At 47.2% G+C, this 16,987-nt stretch overlaps 1 protein-coding gene across 1 annotated transcript in view; it reads right to left on the bottom strand.

The window, feature by feature from the left end:
* dbh (dopamine beta-hydroxylase (dopamine beta-monooxygenase)) overlaps positions 1 to 3,790 on the bottom strand; it is a 99,952-nt gene extending 96,162 nt beyond the window's left edge. The window contains exons 1-3 of the mRNA XM_087998675.1: positions 3,422 to 3,790; positions 2,719 to 2,865; positions 2,324 to 2,581 (exon numbers count right to left, since the gene is read on the bottom strand). Of these exons, the coding sequence (XP_087854801.1) occupies positions 2,324 to 2,581; positions 2,719 to 2,865; positions 3,422 to 3,751 (735 nt within the window). The 5' untranslated portion in view covers positions 3,752 to 3,790. The remainder of the gene's footprint in view (positions 1 to 2,323; positions 2,582 to 2,718; positions 2,866 to 3,421) is intronic.
* Between the last annotated feature and the right edge of the window lie 13,197 nt (positions 3,791 to 16,987).

Below are 16,987 nucleotides of genomic sequence, written 5' to 3' on the forward strand. Positions count from 1 at the left end.
CTCCCCCCACTCCCTCACCCTCCACTCCCCCCACTCCCTCACCCTCCACTCCCTCACTCCCTCACCCTCCACTCCCTCACTCCCTCACCCTCCACTCCCTCACCCTCCACTCCCTCACCCTCCACTCCCTCACCCTCCACTCCCTCACCCTCCACTCCCTCACCCTCCACTCCCTCACCCTCCACTCCTCCACTCCCTCACCCTCCACTCCTCCACTCCCTCACCCTCCACTCCTCCACTCCCTCACCCTCCACTCCTCCACTCCCTCACCCTCCACTCCCCCCACTCCCTCACCCTCCACTCCCCCACTCCCTCACCCTCCACTCCCCCCACTCCCTCACCCTCCATTCCCTCCACTCCCTCACCCTCCACTCCCTCACCCTCCACTCCCTCACCCTCCACTCCCTCACCCTCCACTCCCTCACCCCCCACTCCCTCACCCTCCACTCCCCCACTCCCTCACCCTCCACTCCCCCCACTCCCTCACCCTCCACTCCCCCCACTCCCTCACCCTCCACTCCCCCCACTCCCTCACCCTCCACTCCCCCCACTCCCTCACCCTCCACTCCCCCCACTCCCTCACCCTCCACTCCCCCCACTCCCTCACCCTCCACTCCCCCCACTCCCTCACCCTCCACTCCCCCCACTCCCTCACCCTCCACTCCCCCCACTCCCTCACCCTCCACTCCCCCCACTCCCTCACCCTCCTCTCCCCCCACTCCCTCACCCTCCACTCCCCCCACTCCCTCACCCTCCACTCCCTCACCCTCCACTCCCTCACCCTCCACTCCCTCACCCTCCACTCCCTCACCCCCCACTCCCTCACCCTCCACTCCCCCCACTCCCTCACCCTCCACTCCCCCCACTCCCTCACCCTCCACTCCCCCCACTCCCTCACCCTCCACTCCCCCCACTCCCTCACCCTCCATTCCCTCCACTCCCTCACCCTCCACTCCCTCACCCTCCACTCCCTCACCCTCCACTCCCTCACCCTCCACTCCCCCACTCCCTCACCCTCCACTCCCCCACTCCCTCACCCTCCACTCCCCCACTCCCTCACCCTCCACTCCCCCACTCCCTCACCCTCCACTCCCTCACCCTCCACTCCCTCACCCTCCACTCCCTCACCCTCCACTCCCTCACCCTCCACTCCCTCACCCACTCCACTCCCTCACCCTCCACCCTTCCACTCCCTCACGCTCCACTCCCTCACCCTCCACTCCCTCACCATCCACCCTTCCACTCCCTCACGCTCCACTCCCTCATGCTCCACTCCCTCATGCTCCACTCCCTCACGCTCCACTCCACTCCACCCACACTCCACTCCACCCACACCCTCACCCTCCACTCCCCCACTCCCTCACCCTCCACTCCCCCCACTCCCTCACCCTCCACTCCCCCCACTCCCTCACCCTCCACTCCCCCCACTCCCTCACCCTCCATTCCCCCCACTCCCTCACCCTCCATTCCCCCCACTCCCTCACCCCCCACTCCCTCGCCCTCCATTCCCCCCACTCCCTCGCCCTCCACTCCCCCCACTCCCTCACCCTCCATTCCCCCCACTCCCTCACCCTCCATTCCCCCCACTCCCTCACCCCCCACTCCCTCGCCCTCCATTCCCCCCACTCCCTCGCCCTCCATTCCCCCCACTCCCTCGCCCTCCATTCCCCCCACTCCCTCGCCCTCCATTCCCCCCACTCCCTCGCCCTCCATTCCCCCCACTCCCTCGCCCTCCATTCCCCCCACTCCCTCGCCCTCCATTCCCCCCACTCCCTCGCCCTCCATTCCCCCCACTCCCTCGCCCTCCATTCCCCCCACTCCCTCGCCCTCCACTCCCCCCACTCCCTCGCCCTCCACTCCCCCCACTCCCTCGCCCTCCACTCCCCCCACTCCCTCGCCCTCCACTCCCCCCACTCCCTCGCCCTCCACTCCCCCCACTCCCTCGCCCTCCACTCCCCCCACTCCCTCGCCCTCCACTCCCCCCACTCCCTCGCCCTCCACTCCCCCCACTCCCTCGCCCTCCACTCCCCCCACTCCCTCGCCCTCCACTCCCCCCACTCCCTCGCCCTCCATTCCCCCCACTCCCTCGCCCTCCATTCCCCCCACTCCCTCGCCCTCCATTCCCCCCACTCCCTCGCCCTCCATTCCCCCCACTCCCTCGCCCTCCATTCCCCCCACTCCCTCGCCCTCCATTCCCCCCACTCCCTCGCCCCCCACTCCCTCACCCTCCATTCCCCCCACTCCCTCGCCCTCCACCCCCTCTGCCTACCCCTTCACAAAGCTCTAGCTCTGGTGTTTACCCTTTGCTCAGGCTGTTACTTGCCATGACAATGTGATGTGCAGGGAAGTCATGGGGCAGTTTGCTGATGTAACACCAGTACGTTGTTTCCTGGTCAGGGATAGTCACGTTGGGAGCGAGGACCTCCAATATCTTGATATCCGAGGGCAGTGTTGGTGTCTGAATCATTGGCTTCAGGAGCTGTACTCGTTGTAGGCCACCGGCTATTTCCTTCAGATCTATTGACTGCAGTGATGCTACGGGATGCTCGAGGAATCTGTACAGAAGGTGAACTGTTCCACCCTATAGTGAAGAGGATAAACAGTTGGACATAGATACACTTTGCATTCAAAGCCAATCAGGTTCTATACAGGAGGAAAGGGCACCCTCCCCAGTTAGAACAGAAACATCCAGCTTCAAGCAGCTCACTTCCAACTCACCTCAATGATGTAGTCTCTTTGATCGCAAGTGTTGAATGGTCTCTTGAAGGTGAGGTAAAGGCCTTGGGCAGACTGATGAGCATCAATCAATTGGTAATCTTGCTGCGTGTCCAAGTGAACCCGGGCCTCATCGTCAGTCCAGGCATCCTAACAACACAGTGAATCAATTTGGATGAATTAAAGACACAGGCCAACTTTCTAACAAGACTGTACTGTGTTTTGATTGTGGCTGAGTGTGTGTGGGTGAGAGTGTGTGTGGGTGAGAGTGTGAGTGTGTGTATGTAGGGTGTGCGTGTGTGGGTGAGTGTGTGTATGTAGGGTGTGCGTGTGTGTAGGGTGTGCACATGTGTGAGTGTTGTTTGTGTAAGGTGTGTGTGGCTGAGAGCGAGTGTGTGTGTAGGGTGTGCGTGAGGATGTGTGTGTGTGTGTGTAGGGTGTGCATGTGTGGGTGAGTGTGTGTATGTAGGATGTGTGTGTGTGGGTGAGTGTGTGTGAGTGTGTTTGGAGGGGTGTGCGTGAGGATGTGTGTGTGTGGGTGAGTGTGTGTGAGTGTGTTTGGAGGGTGTGCGTTGTATATGTTTTTGCTGACACTAAAGCTCATTGTGAGATCAATACAATGTGCAGCTTGCAATGACCTGGAACTGTGTCGGGTGTTTGGGTGGTGGCTGCTTCTGGATTCCCGTAAACACTGTACCTGACTTACCCCAAAATAGGAGTTCTGACCATCACTCCAGAGAATGGCCAGGTCAGCATTCCCAATGTCTCCTCTGTCTGACATTCCGAATATTATCCCAAACTTCAACTGTCTGAGCAAAAGACGGAAATACACAACTTCCTGTGAATAGCTGACATTCCAGTTCAGTTCCGCCACTCCCTGGGGATCCAAAGGTACTCGATAGGGAAAGGAGCTGTGCCTGGGGATGGTGGTGTTAAACGAAGACACCAGTACTCCGAGAATGATCAGCAGGGTGGTCAGGTAGATGCAGATAGTCTCCCGGAGTCTCAGGCTCTGTCTACACTGAGAATCCCTCATTGTTAAAGACCTCGAGTGAAGCAGAAATCAGCACTGTTGCCTCCTTTAAGGAGAATGGTCAGTCTGGATCAAAGTTCTGATCGAATTATAGCTCAGCCCCGAGGCAAGCACATTTCAGCCTCACCTAATCTTATTAGAAAAGCTCATCATCAGGAAACTGAAAGAACTCAGCTGCCCTTTAACCATTTTAGCTAATCTGTCTTTTTAATTTATTGGGTAAAAAATAGCAAATGTGTTTTAACTGCCCTGTTTGGCTCAATCACTGAAAGTTCAGTTTTCCTGCGGTCATTTCACGATGCATGATATATAATTCTCCCTTTCTTAAACTTTTCACTATTCAATTCCCCCACCTCCCACATACTCATGGAGACATTACAAGAAAGTGAGACCACAAACCATGAAGTAGGTCTGATTGCCAGGAAAGGGAAACTGATGGGGAAGGGTTGGATTCAGCTAGAAGGTAATCACGGGATTGACCATGCAGCATTAACTCACTGTCAGGAAACCCAGGTTCAATTCCAACCTGCTCCAAATATGTATAATAACATCTCTGAATAGAAATTAGCTACAGGATAAATCCTGGTGAGGGACCAGGTGGCACAAAGTTAAATTCAAATGGTTGTGTTGTTCTGCACAGCACAGAACATACTGTCTTATGACAGTCCATCACAGAATGGTACAAAATTCATGTGAAATTACCACCATTTTAAAGGTAGTTCACACCAGTTAATAGCAGCTTCTAACTGCAGCAGATGCAGGAGCTGTCTCCAGCAGAAAAAACCATGCAGTGTGTCAATCAAACCCAAAGTGTGCCCTGTTGAGGAGCACAAATGTTCACTGTCAGTGGGACCCACTCAGGAGCAGAGAGGTTTGCAGCTTAATGCAGGGAATCTACTTCTCAGGACCTGGATGCAGTGTTGCACCAGAGGGATTACATACTGCTAGTGCACACATCTCCATCTCGAATAATAATTACCTCAATCAATCAGGACACGGACTGAACATTCATAGCTTCAACACACCTTCACATACTTGATGTTGATGGAAGGCTAAAACCTCGTTCACACACCTTGCACACACAGTCAGCTGTTCAATCCTGATCCCTACATTACCCAAGCATATTGCACCATAAGTCACTGACGTACTTCCCTTCCTCCTGCAGGGAAAGATGGTGCATATTTGAAGGCAGTCCCATGCCTCAGCTCTTATAGAAGATGCTTGCTATCTTTCGACAGGTCATGTCTGAGGCACTGACTAATGATCAGGCTGAAAAGATCAAAGGTGAAGACACACTACTAACCAAATGTTCTTTCTCACATCCCACTTCCACACACCACACAATCTCTGCAGATTCCCAAGTTGCAGATGGAGTAAACCAGCAACTGTGATGCAGCGTCGAGTGAAATGTGTCTTAGCTTCCTTTTTTGTTTTCTTAATTCAGGAGATGTGGGCTTCGCTGGTTGGTCCAACATTGATTGCCCGTTGCCTTTGCCTCCCTGGGATGGTGGTGACAAGCTTCCTTCGTGAGCCACTGCAGTACAAACAGAAGCCTCCTAACATCCTAATGCTGTATGGAGAGCTTGGTCTGCAGAAATGCAAGCTTAGGTTGTGACAATGCAAGCAGGTTCATCTGAACACACAAATTACAAGCAGGTATGGTTCACTCAGTCCTTTATACCCACTTCACTTTCCAAAAAGATTGTCACTGATCTAATTACTCTCCATTCCCACCTACCCCAATAAGAATGACTGTTGTTATCATGATTGCAGAATCAGTTCCCAAAAGGGATTTCCAAAGTTTCACAATGCTCTATTACTCCAACTGATTACAAGGATTGCCACCCAGGGGCTATATGGAGCAAGAATCTGCTATAGTCGCTCAGGAACGCTGACTTGTTCTCCACTACTGCCACTTCACCAGCGTCTTGCTGTTGTCTATCAAGAGGCCAGCCTAGATATAGCCTCCCATGCTGAGCTGCTGCAGTTCAAAGTAGGTTCTCAAAGATCACAGCTGGTTAGAGTTGGCCAGTATGTCTATCTGCAGTTGTATGGTTTAATTTATAAAGATGGTTTGGTGATATTGTTTCATGGTGGTATTTATTTCAGAATTGTAACAATGAATATACTGAATGTTGGTCAGTGACAGAGGAATGCTAACCTGTGGGTTGTGTACAATAGAACTATGGGTCAGATGAGGCCAGGACAGTGGTTTGTGAGGTCTGTGCCCCCGCGTCTTCCTCCTGAGCTGGGTGTTGTAACTCTGGGGCTGGGGGTTGCACAAGTCTGGAAACACTGCAGTGAGTATGGCAGCGTTCCTCCACAAAGTGGAGCCAAAATAACTGGTGTCTTTCATAATGCTGTTAGCGTGTTCTGGGGTCATGAGGCAGTGATTAGCGTATAGCTCTTGTTGTCCAGCAAGCCCTGTCTGTTTGATGCGATCATAGAACCCTTATAGTGCAGAGACAGGCCATTTGGCCCAACTCTACATTTATCCCTGACTAATGCACCTAACTACACATTCCTGAACACTACGGGCAATTTAGCATGGCCAATTCACCTGACCTGCACATCTTTGGACTGTGGGAGGAAACTGGAGCACCCGGAGGAAACCCACAGAGACACGGGGAGAATGTGCAAACTCCACACAGAGAGTCGCCTGAGGCTGGAATCGAACCTGGGTCCCTGGTGCTGTGAGGCAGCAGTGCTAACCACTGAGCCACCATGCCAGGGTGGCCAGATAATCCTGCAACAGCAAGCTGAAAGCATTAGGATTGCTACCCAACTGATGTGCTCAGCAAAACCTCAATCCTTAGTGGCTGGAACCCTTTTCTCTTGCAGTAGATCCCACAAAGCCATCTGTGTGGACTGCCTGATCCTCACCAGCAAGAGAGAACAATAGTTGCCTCTCTTTCCTCACTGCTCTGATGCAAGAGTGAGTGGCAGATGTTACAGATGTCACCTGTCTCTGTCTGGAAAGGTTCTAATGGATTTGGGCTCACAGTCAGCTTCATGGCCGAGAATTGATTTTGCCCTGCTCTGACACTGCAGATCTTTTTGCAAGAGTCTGAAGGTGGATATTTTAAAGATTTATGACACAAAGGAGACTTTTATGGCCCATTGTGACTGGCCACATGCTGATCAGAAGCTGTCCAATCTAGCCTCCACTCTCTCACCCCAATGGCCTGGAGAACCACAAGTCCATTTTCAAGTCTATTTTTAAAAGACGAAAAGTGTTTCTGTCTCTGTCACCCTTTTCAGGCAGTGAATTCCAGAAACCCACCAGCCTCTGGATAAAATAACATTCAACACCACTCCAATACTTCCACCAATACTTCATAATTATGCGCCAGTCATTAATCTCTGCTGATGAAAACAAGTTCATCCTAACCACTCTGTCTCAGGTCTTATGATGATGTACTCCTCAATTAAATCTCTCCTTGGCCTCCTCTGTTCCAAAGGAAACAATCCCAGCCTACCAAACTTGTCACGAGCATTCTCCCTTCCTGAAAACATCCTTAAAAATCACTAGTGAGCAGAATTGTATCCAGTTGTCCAGCTGTAGTCTCATCATGTTTGATGCAGTTCTAGCACAACCTCCCAGTTCTTATACTCCAGGTCTCAGCCAATAAAGGAACGTGTTCCATATGCCATCTTAATCCCCTTTATCAACCTACACCTTTCAGAGTTCTCAGTTATTGTACATTCCCTTGCTGTATATTTTTTGTCAGCACATGGATTTCTCTGTATTGAAATGCTTTTGCAACTTCTCTGTTCATGCAAGTTCCTCTCCAAACCACTCACCATCCTGACTTGGAAATACATCTCTTCTCCTTCAGTGTTGCTAAGTTAAAATCCTGGAATTGCCCCCCTCATCGCACTTTGGGTGTCCTTCCATCAAATAGACTGCAGCGGTTTACAAAGGCGGCTCATTGCCACATTCTCAAAGGGGTAACAAATACTGGCTCAGCCACCAACACTCACAAAAGCCTGACCTGTTCATTGATGCCATATTGCTGTTCTTACATTCTGTCTTCACCGTTAACCACAGGCAGCAGAATGAGAAATGGCATAACAAATGCTCCCAGTCAATCCCAAGTGGATGAAGCCTCTTGCTGAGTGCCCTTCATCCTACCCTCCACCTCTCTCTGAGCAGATTGTGCTCAGTTTCCCCACCAATAGCCTCTTGGCAGCCAGTAGACTGAAGAGAATTGTGACAACAGCATCAGTGATCAGGAGCTAACTGTCTTCCCAGAACCTTAAAGACAGAGCCAAGGAAATCTCTGGATGCAGCACTATTCCTTATTGACCTTTACCGACTTTAACCAGCTCGATAATTAGACAAGGACACTCAGAGAAACTCAAGCTGAGTCAACAGTGATGAAGCAGGAATTGGTGGTGGTGACCCTTTTAGACAGAGCTAGTTGGGGCTATCATTCATGATGCTGAGCCCATCTTCACTGTTGTGTTTGGAACAGAGAGCAAGGAGGCAGTGAGACACACTCCTACAGACACACACACTCACGCAGACCCTCTCTCATATGTTCACACATACACTCCCACACCCTTTCACAGACTTATACCCCTTTACACTCACACACATATGCTCTCTCACAGACACCCATAATCGCACCCCCCCAACACACACACAAACCCACATGTACACATACACGTGTATGTTTGTGGGGTAAATTTGTACTTGCAGAATTACATTTTATTTTGCTCAAAAACTGCATGAATCCATGTAAGATTCTGTAAATCCCTTTTTTAGAAATAGAATCAGTCTGACCATTGTGGTACAGACAACCTCACACAGGGAAGCTCACACCTTCAATACATTATCTGGGCCGACATGACACCAATTGTTAAAGTTCACAAGAATGTAACTTTTAAAAAGGTTCTGTGATTTCCATATGAAAGAAGTGAAACCAACACAGTCATTCTAACTTTTTCAGTATATAATTTCAGTTGCATCACACTGTAAATCTTTACTATGAATAGAACATAGAACATAGAACATTACAGCACAGTACAGGCCCTTCGGCCCTTGATGTTGTGCCGACCTGTCATACCAATCTGAAGCCCATCCCACCTACACTATTCCATGTACGTCCATTTGCTTGTCCAATGACGACTTAAATGTACTTAAAGTTGACGAATCTACTACCGTTGCAGGCAAAGCATTCCATACCCTTACTACTCTCTTAGTAAAGAAACTACCTCTGACATCTGTCCTATATCTATCATCCCTCAATTTAAAGCTATGCCCCTCGTGCTCGCCATCACCATTCTTGGAAAAAGGCTCTCCCTGTCCATCCTATCTAACCCTCTGATTATCTTATACGTCTCTATTAAGTCACCTCTCAACCTTCTTCTCTCTAACGAAAACAGCCTCAAGTCCCTCAGCCTTTCCTTGTAAGACCTTCCCTCCGTACCAGGCAACATCCTAGTAAATCTCCTCTGCACCCTTTCCAAAGCTTCCACATCCTTCTTATAATGCAGTGACCAGAACTGTACACAATACTCCAAGTGCGGCCGCACCAGAGTTTTGTACAGCTGTAGCATAACCTCATGGTTCCGGAACTCGATCCCTCTATTAATAAAAGCGAAAACACTATATGCCTTCTTAACAACCCTGTCAACCTGGGTGGCAACTTTCAAGGATCTGTACCTGGACACCGAGATCTCTCTGCTCAACTACACTACCAAGAATCTTACCATTAGCCCAGTACTTTGCATTCCGGTTACTCTGACCAAAGTGAATCACCTCACACTTGTCCGCATTAAACTCCATTTGCCACCTCTCAGCCCAGCTCTGCAGCTTATCTATGTCTCTCTGTAACCTACAACATCCTTCGTCACTATCCACAACTCTACCGACCTTAGTGTCGTCTGCAAATTTACTAACCCACCCTTCCACGCCCTCATCCAGGTCGTTTATAAAAATGACGTACAGCAGTGGACCCAACACCGACCCTTGCGGTACACCGCTAGTAACTGAACTCCAGGATGAACATTTCCCATCAACCACCACCCTCTGTCTTCTTTCAGCAAACCAATTACTGATCCAAACTGCTATATCTCCCACAATCCCATTCCTCCGCATTTTGTATAATAATTCTGTGTCTTACAATCTTATTCTCCACAACCACCTGATGAATGAGCAGCACTCCGAAAGGTAGTGCTTCCAATTAAACCTGTTGGACTATAACCTGGTGATTTTCTTCTTATGGGAGAGTCTAGAGTGATGGGTCACTGTTTAAGAACAAAGTGGGAATTTTTTCTCCTAATGGGTTGTGAGTCTTTGGAAAATACTTCCAAAGAAGGCAGTAGGGCAAGGTTTGGAAATTTTTTAACACTGAGATAGATATTGTCTCGATGAATGAGAAGGTGAGACGTTATTGGGGTCAGGCAGATATTAAAGTCTAATTGAATGGTGGAGTAGGCCGAATGGCTGGTCTTGCTGCTAATTCATCTGTTATGTATGTTCTATGCAAGTGCACTCATAATGCCAAAACATCAGGGCTCTTGTGGAGCCCAGTTTTGCAGTCATTGTGAGGTAGGTGAGACAGGGACAGTGAGTGTCAAGCTTATTCACAGGAGAGTTTGCATCTCAGAAACATCATATCCTCAGCACATCCAAACGCCCACCTAATTCTCATCACCTAGCAACTACATCCTGATCCTCATTAAACTGAATTACAGAAAATCAAAACCTGATCAGAATCACAGTGCTGGTGCTGGTGAGTTCATCAACATTTTGGCTTGATTGTTTCACTTATTTCTAAATATCCATAGCTCCTGGATCTAATTATGCAAGACCTGTATGTTGTTTTCCTTGTGTTGTATGTGTTTGATGTGCATTGTGTGTGTTTAAGGTGCACTTGTGTGTTTGATGTATTTTTTGTGTGCGTTTGACATGTGTGTGTTTGATGGGCATTGTGTATTTGACATAAGTTGTATGTGTTTGACATGTTTTGTGTGCGTTTAGGACATAGAACATAACAGCGCAGTACAGACCCTTCAGCCTGCGATGTTATGCCGCTCTGTGAAACCAATCTGAAGCCTATCTAACCTACACTATTCCATGGTCAGCCATATGTTTATCCAATACCCATTTAAATGCCCTTAAAGTTGGCAACCCTACTACTGCTGCAGGCAGTGCGTTCCATGCCCTTACTACTCTCTGAGTAAAGAAACCACCTCTGACATCTGCCCCATATCTATCACCCGTTCCCCCCCCCCTTCCAATTTAAAGCTATGCCCGGTTGTACTAGCCATCACTATCCTAGGAAAAAGCTCTCCCTGTCCACCCTATCTAATCCTCTGATTATCTTAAATGTCTCAATTAAGTCACCTCTCAACCTTCTTCTAACGAAAACAGTCTGAAGTCCCTCAGCCTTTCCTCATAAGACCTTCCCTCCATGCCAGGCAACATCCTAGTAAATCTCTGAACGCTTTCCAAAGCTTACACATCCTTCCTATAATGTGGTGACCAGACTGTACGCAGTACTCCAAGTGCAGGCACACCAGAGATTTGTACAGCTGCAACATGACCTCGTGGCTCTGAAACTCAATCCCTCTACTAATAAAAGCTAACACACCGTATGCCTTCATAACAACCCTATCAATCTGGGTGACAACTTTCAGGCATCTATGTACATGGACATCGAGATCTCTGTGCTCATCCACACTATCAAGGATCTTACAATTATCCCAGTATTCTTTATTCCTGTTGCTCCTTCCAAAGTGAATCACCTTGCACTTTTCCACATTATTCTCCACTTACCACCTCTCAGCCCAGCTCTATAGCTTATCAATGTCCCTCTGTAACCTACACCATCCTTCTGCACTATCCACAACTCTACCGACCTTAGTGTCACCTGCAAATTTACCAACCCCTCCTTCTCCGCCCTCATCCAGGTCATTTATAACAATGACAAACAACAGTGGCCCCAAAACAGATCCTTGCAGTACACCAATAGTAACTGAACTCCAGGGTGAACATTTCCCACCAACCACCACCCTCTGTCTTCTTTCAGCTAACCAATTTCTGATCCAAACCACTGAATCACCCTCAATCCCATGCCGCTGTATTTTGTGCAATAGCCTACTGTGGGGAATGTTATCAAACTCCTTATGGAAATCTATATACACCACATCAATCCATCTGTTTGGTCACCTTCTCAAAGAACTCAATAAGGTTTGGGAGGCTACCCTTCACAAAACTGTGTTGACTATCCCTAATCAACCTATTGCTTTCTCGATCATTATGAATCCTATCTCTTATAACCTTTTCCAACACTTTACCCATAACCGAAGTAAGGCTCACTGGTCTATAATTACCAGGGTTGGCCCGACTCCCCTTCTTGAACAAGGAGACATATTTGCTATCCTCCAGTCTTCTGGCACTATTCGTGTAGACAATGACGACACAAAGATCAAAGCAAAAAGCTCTGCAATCTCCTTCCTGCCTTCCCACAGAATCCTAGGATAAAATCCATCCATCCCAAGGGACTTATCTATTTTCACATTTCCAGAATTGCTAACACCTCCTCCTTGTGAACCTCAATCCCACCTGGTCTAGTAGCCTGTATCTCAGTATTCACCTCGCCAACAATGCCTTTTTCTAGTGTGACTACGGATGAAAAATATTCATTTACTGCTTCCCCTATCTCCTCTGACTCCACACACAACTTCCCACTACTGTCCTTAATTGCCCTAATCATATTTTAGTCATTCTTTTTTTCCTGATATATCAATAGATAGCCTCAGGGTTTTCCTTGATCCTATGCCTAATGACTTTTCATGTCCCCTCCTGGCTCTTCTTAACTCTTTATTTAGGTTTTTCCTGGCTAACTTGTGACACTCGTGCACCCTAACTGGGTCTTCACATTTCCATTCCTGAAGAAGGGCTTATGCCCGAAACGTCGATTCTCCTTCTCCTTTGATGCTGCCTGACCTGCTGCGCTTTTCCAGCAACACATTTTTAAGCTCTGATCCCCAGCATCTGCAGTCCTCACTTTCTCCTCCTTCACATCTCCACCAGACATAAGCCGCCTTCTTCCTCTTGACAACTTCTTCAACTTCTTTAGTAAACCACGGCTCCTGCGCTCAACAACTTCCTCCCTACCTGACAGGTACATACTTATCAAGGACCAACAGTAGCTGTTCCTTAAATAAGCTCCACTTTTCAATTGCGTCCATTCCCTGCAGTTTCCTTCCCCATCCTATGCATCCTAACTCTTTCCTAATTGCATTATAATTGCCTTTCCCCTAGTTATACCTCTTTCCCTGCGGTATATACCTATCCCTTTCCATCACTAAAATAAACATAACCAAATTGTGGTCACTATCACCAAAGTGCTCACCTACTTCCAAATCTAACACCTGGCCTGGTCCATTACCCAGTACCAAATCTAATGTGGCCTCGCCCCTTGTTGACCTGTCTACGTACAGTGTCAGGAAACCATCTTGCACACACTGGACAAAAACTGACCCATCTAAAGTACTTGAACTATAGTATTCCCAGTCAATACTTGGAAAGTTAAAGTCCCCTATAACAACTACCCTGTCATTCCTGCTCCTATCGAGAATCATCTTTGCTATCCTTTCCTCTACATCTCTGGGACTATTCGGAGGCCTATAGAAAACTCCCAACAGGGTGAGCTCTCCTTTCCTGTTTCTAACCTCAGCCCATACTACCTCAGTTAACGAGTCCTCAAACATCCTTTCTGCAACTGTAATACTGTCCTTGATTAACAATGTCATACCCCTGTCCTTTTTACCAGCTTCTCTGTTCTTACTGTGTTGTGAGTGTTTGATGTGAGTTGTGTGTGTTTGACATGCATTGTGTGTGTTTGATGTGTGTTGTATGTGTCTGATGTAAGTTGTGTGCGTTTGATGTGTGTTGTATGTGTTTGACGTGTTTTGTGTGTTTGACGTGCTTTGTGTTTTTGACCTGTGTTTCGTGTTTGATGTGCGTTGTGTGTGTCTGATGTCTGTTGTGTGTGTTTGATGTGAGTTGTGTGTGTTTGATGTGAGTTGTGTGTGTTTGATGTGTGTTGTGTGTGTTTGATGTGTGATGTGTGTGTTTGGTGTGTGATGTGTGTGTTTGGTGTGTGTTGTATGTGTTTGATGTGAGTTGTTTGTGTTTGATGTGTGTTGTGTGTGTTTGATGTGTGTTGTGTGTGTTTGATGTGTGTTGTGTGTGTTTGATGTGAGTTGTGTGTTTGATGTGTGTTGTGTGTGTTTGATGTGTGTTGTGTGTGTTGTGTGTGTTTGATGTGAGTTGTGTGTGTTTGATGTGAGTTGTGTGTGTTTGATGTGTGTTGTGTGTGTTTGATGTGTGTTGTGTGTGTTTGATGTGAGTTGTGTGTGTTTGATGTGTGTTGTGTGTGTTTGAGGTGTGTTGTGTGTGTTTGATGTGTGTGTGTGTTTGATGTGTGTTGTGTGTGTTTGGTGTGTGTTGTGTGTGTTTGATGTGTGTTGTGTGTGTTTGATGTGTGTTGTTTGTTTGATGTGAGTTGTGTGTGTTTGATGAGTGTTGTGTGTGTTTGATGTGTGTTGTGTGTGTTTGGTGTGTGTTGTCTGTGCTTGATGTGTGTTGTGTGTGTTTGATGTGAGTTGTGTGTGTTTGATGTGTGTTGTGTGTGTTTGATGTGTGTTGTGTGTGTTTGATGTGTGTTGTGTGTGTTTGATGTGTGATGTGTGTGTATGGTGTGTGTTGTATGTGTTTGATGTCTGTTGCATGTGTTTGTGTGTTGTTTGTTTGATGTGAGTTGTGTGTGTTTGATGTGAGTTGTGTGTGTTTGATGTGTGTTGTGTGTGTTTGATGTGTGTTGTGTGTGTTTGGTGTGTGTTGTGTGTGTTTGATGTGTGTTGTGTGTGTTTGATGTGTGTTGTTTGTTTGATGTGAGTTGTGTGTGTTTGATGAGTGTTGTGTGTGTTTGATGTGTGTTGTGTGTGTTTGATGTGTGTTGTGTGTGTTTGATGTGTGTTGTGTGTGTTTGATGTGTGTTGTGTGTGTTTGATGTGAGTTGTGTGTGTTTGATGTGAGTTGTGTGTGGTTGATGTGTGTTGTGTGTGTTTGATGTGTGTTGTGTGTGTTTGATGTGTGTTGTGTGTGTTTGATGTGTGTTGTGTGTGTTTGATGTGAGTTGTGTGTGTTTGATGTGAGTTGTGTGTGTTTGATGTGTGTTGTGTGTGTTTGATGTGAGTTGTGTGTGTTTGATGTGAGTTGTGTGTGTTTGCGTGTTGTTTGTTTGATGTGAGTTGTGTGTGTTTGATGTGAGTTGTGTGTGTTTGATGTGTGTTGTGTGTGTTTGATGTGAGTTGTGTGTGTTTGATGTGTGTTGTGTGTGTTTGATGTGAGTTGTGTGTGGTTGATGTGTGTTGTGTGTGGTTGATGTGTGTTGTGTGTGTTTGATGTGTGTTGTGTGTGTTTGATGTGAGTTGTGTGTGTTTGATGTGAGTTGTGTGTGTTTGATGTGAGTTGTGTGTGTTTGATGTGTGTTGTGTGTGTTTGATGTGTGTTGTGTGTGTTTGATGTGTGTTGTGTGTGTTTGATGTGTGTTGTGTGTGTTTGATGTGTGTTGTGTGTGTTTGATGTGTGTTGTGTGTGTTTGATGTGTGTTGTGTGTGTTTGATGTGCGTTGTGTGTGTTTGGTGTGCGTTGTATGTGTTTGATGTGTGTTGTTTGTTTGATGTGAGTTGTGTGTGTTTGATGAGTGTTGTGTGTGTTTGATGTGTGTTGTGTGTGTTTGATGTGTGTTGTGTGTGTTTGGTGTGTGTTGTATGTATTTGATGTCTGTTGCATGTGTTTGTGTGTTGTTTGTTTGATGTGAGTTGTGTGTGTTTGATGTGAGTTGTGTGTGTTTGATGTGTGTTGTGTGTGTTTGATGTGTGTTGTGTGTGTTTGATGTGTGTTGTGTGTGTTTGATGTGAGTTGTGTGTGTTTGATGTGTGTTGTGTGTGTTTGATGTGAGTTGTGTGTGGTTGATGTGTGTTGTGTGTGTTTGATGTGTGTTGTGTGTGTTTGATGTGTGTTGTGTGTGTTTGATGTGAGTTGTGTGTGTTTGATGTGAGTTGTGTGTGTTTGATGTGAGTTGTGTGTGTTTGATGTGTGTTGTGTGTGTTTGATGTGAGTTGTGTGTGTTTGATGTGAGTTGTGTGTGTTTGATGTGAGTTGTGTGTGTTTGATGTGAGTTGTGTGTGTTTGATGTGTGTTGTGTGTGTTTGATGTGTGTTGTGTGTGTTTGATGTGTGTTGTGTGTGTTTGATGTGCGTTGTGTGTGTTTGATGTGCGTTGTGTGTGTTTGATGTGCGTTGTGTGTGTTTGATGTGCGTTGTGTGTGTTTGATGTGCGTTGTGTGTGTTTGGTGTGCGTTGTGTGTGTTTGGTGTGCGTTGTATGTGTTTGATGTGAGTTGTGTGTGTTTGATGAGTGTTGTGTGTGTTTGATGTGCGTTGTGTGTGTTTGGTGTGCGTTGTATGTGTTTGATGTCTGTTGCATGTGTTTGTGTGTTGTTTGTTTGATGTGAGTTGTGTGTGTTTGATGTGAGTTGTGTGTGTTTGATGTGTGTTGTGTGTGTTTGATGTGAGTTGTGTGTGTTTGATGAGTGTTGTGTGTGTTTGATGTGCGTTGTGTGTGTTTGGTGTGCGTTGTATGTGTTTGATGTCTGTTGCATGTGTTTGTGTGTTGTTTGTTTGATGTGAGTTGTGTGTGTTTGATGTGAGTTGTGTGTGTTTGATGTGTGTTGTGTGTGTTTGATGTGTGTTGTGTGTGTTTGGTGTGTGTTGTGTGTGTTTGATGTCAGTTGTGTGTGTTTGATGTGTGTTGTGTGTGTTTGATTTGTGTTTTATGTGTTTGATGTTTGTTGTGTGTGTTTGATGTGAGTTATGTGTGTTTGATGTGTGTTGTGTGCATTTGGTGTGTGTTGTATGTGTTTGATGTCTGTTGCATGTGTTTGATGTGTGTTGTTTGTTTGATGGAAGTCATGTGTGTTTGATGTGAGTTGTGTGTGTTTGATGTGTGTTGTATGTGTTTGATGTGTGTTGTATGTGTTTGATGTGTGTTGTATGTGTTTGATGTCTGTTGTGTGTGTTTGATGTGTGCTGTGTGTGTTTGACGTGCGTTGTGTGTGTTTGACGTGCGTTGTGTGTGTTTGACGTGCGTTGTGTGTGTTTGATGTGTGTTGTGTGTGTTTGATGTGTGTTGTATGTGTTTGTGTGTTGCATG

The sequence above is a fragment of the Chiloscyllium plagiosum genome, unplaced genomic scaffold (assembly GCF_037043375.1).
Source record: "Chiloscyllium plagiosum isolate Xiang-an unplaced genomic scaffold, Cpla_swu_hap1 HiC_scaffold_21, whole genome shotgun sequence".
NCBI classification, from domain to species: Eukaryota; Metazoa; Chordata; class Chondrichthyes; order Orectolobiformes; family Hemiscylliidae; genus Chiloscyllium; species Chiloscyllium plagiosum.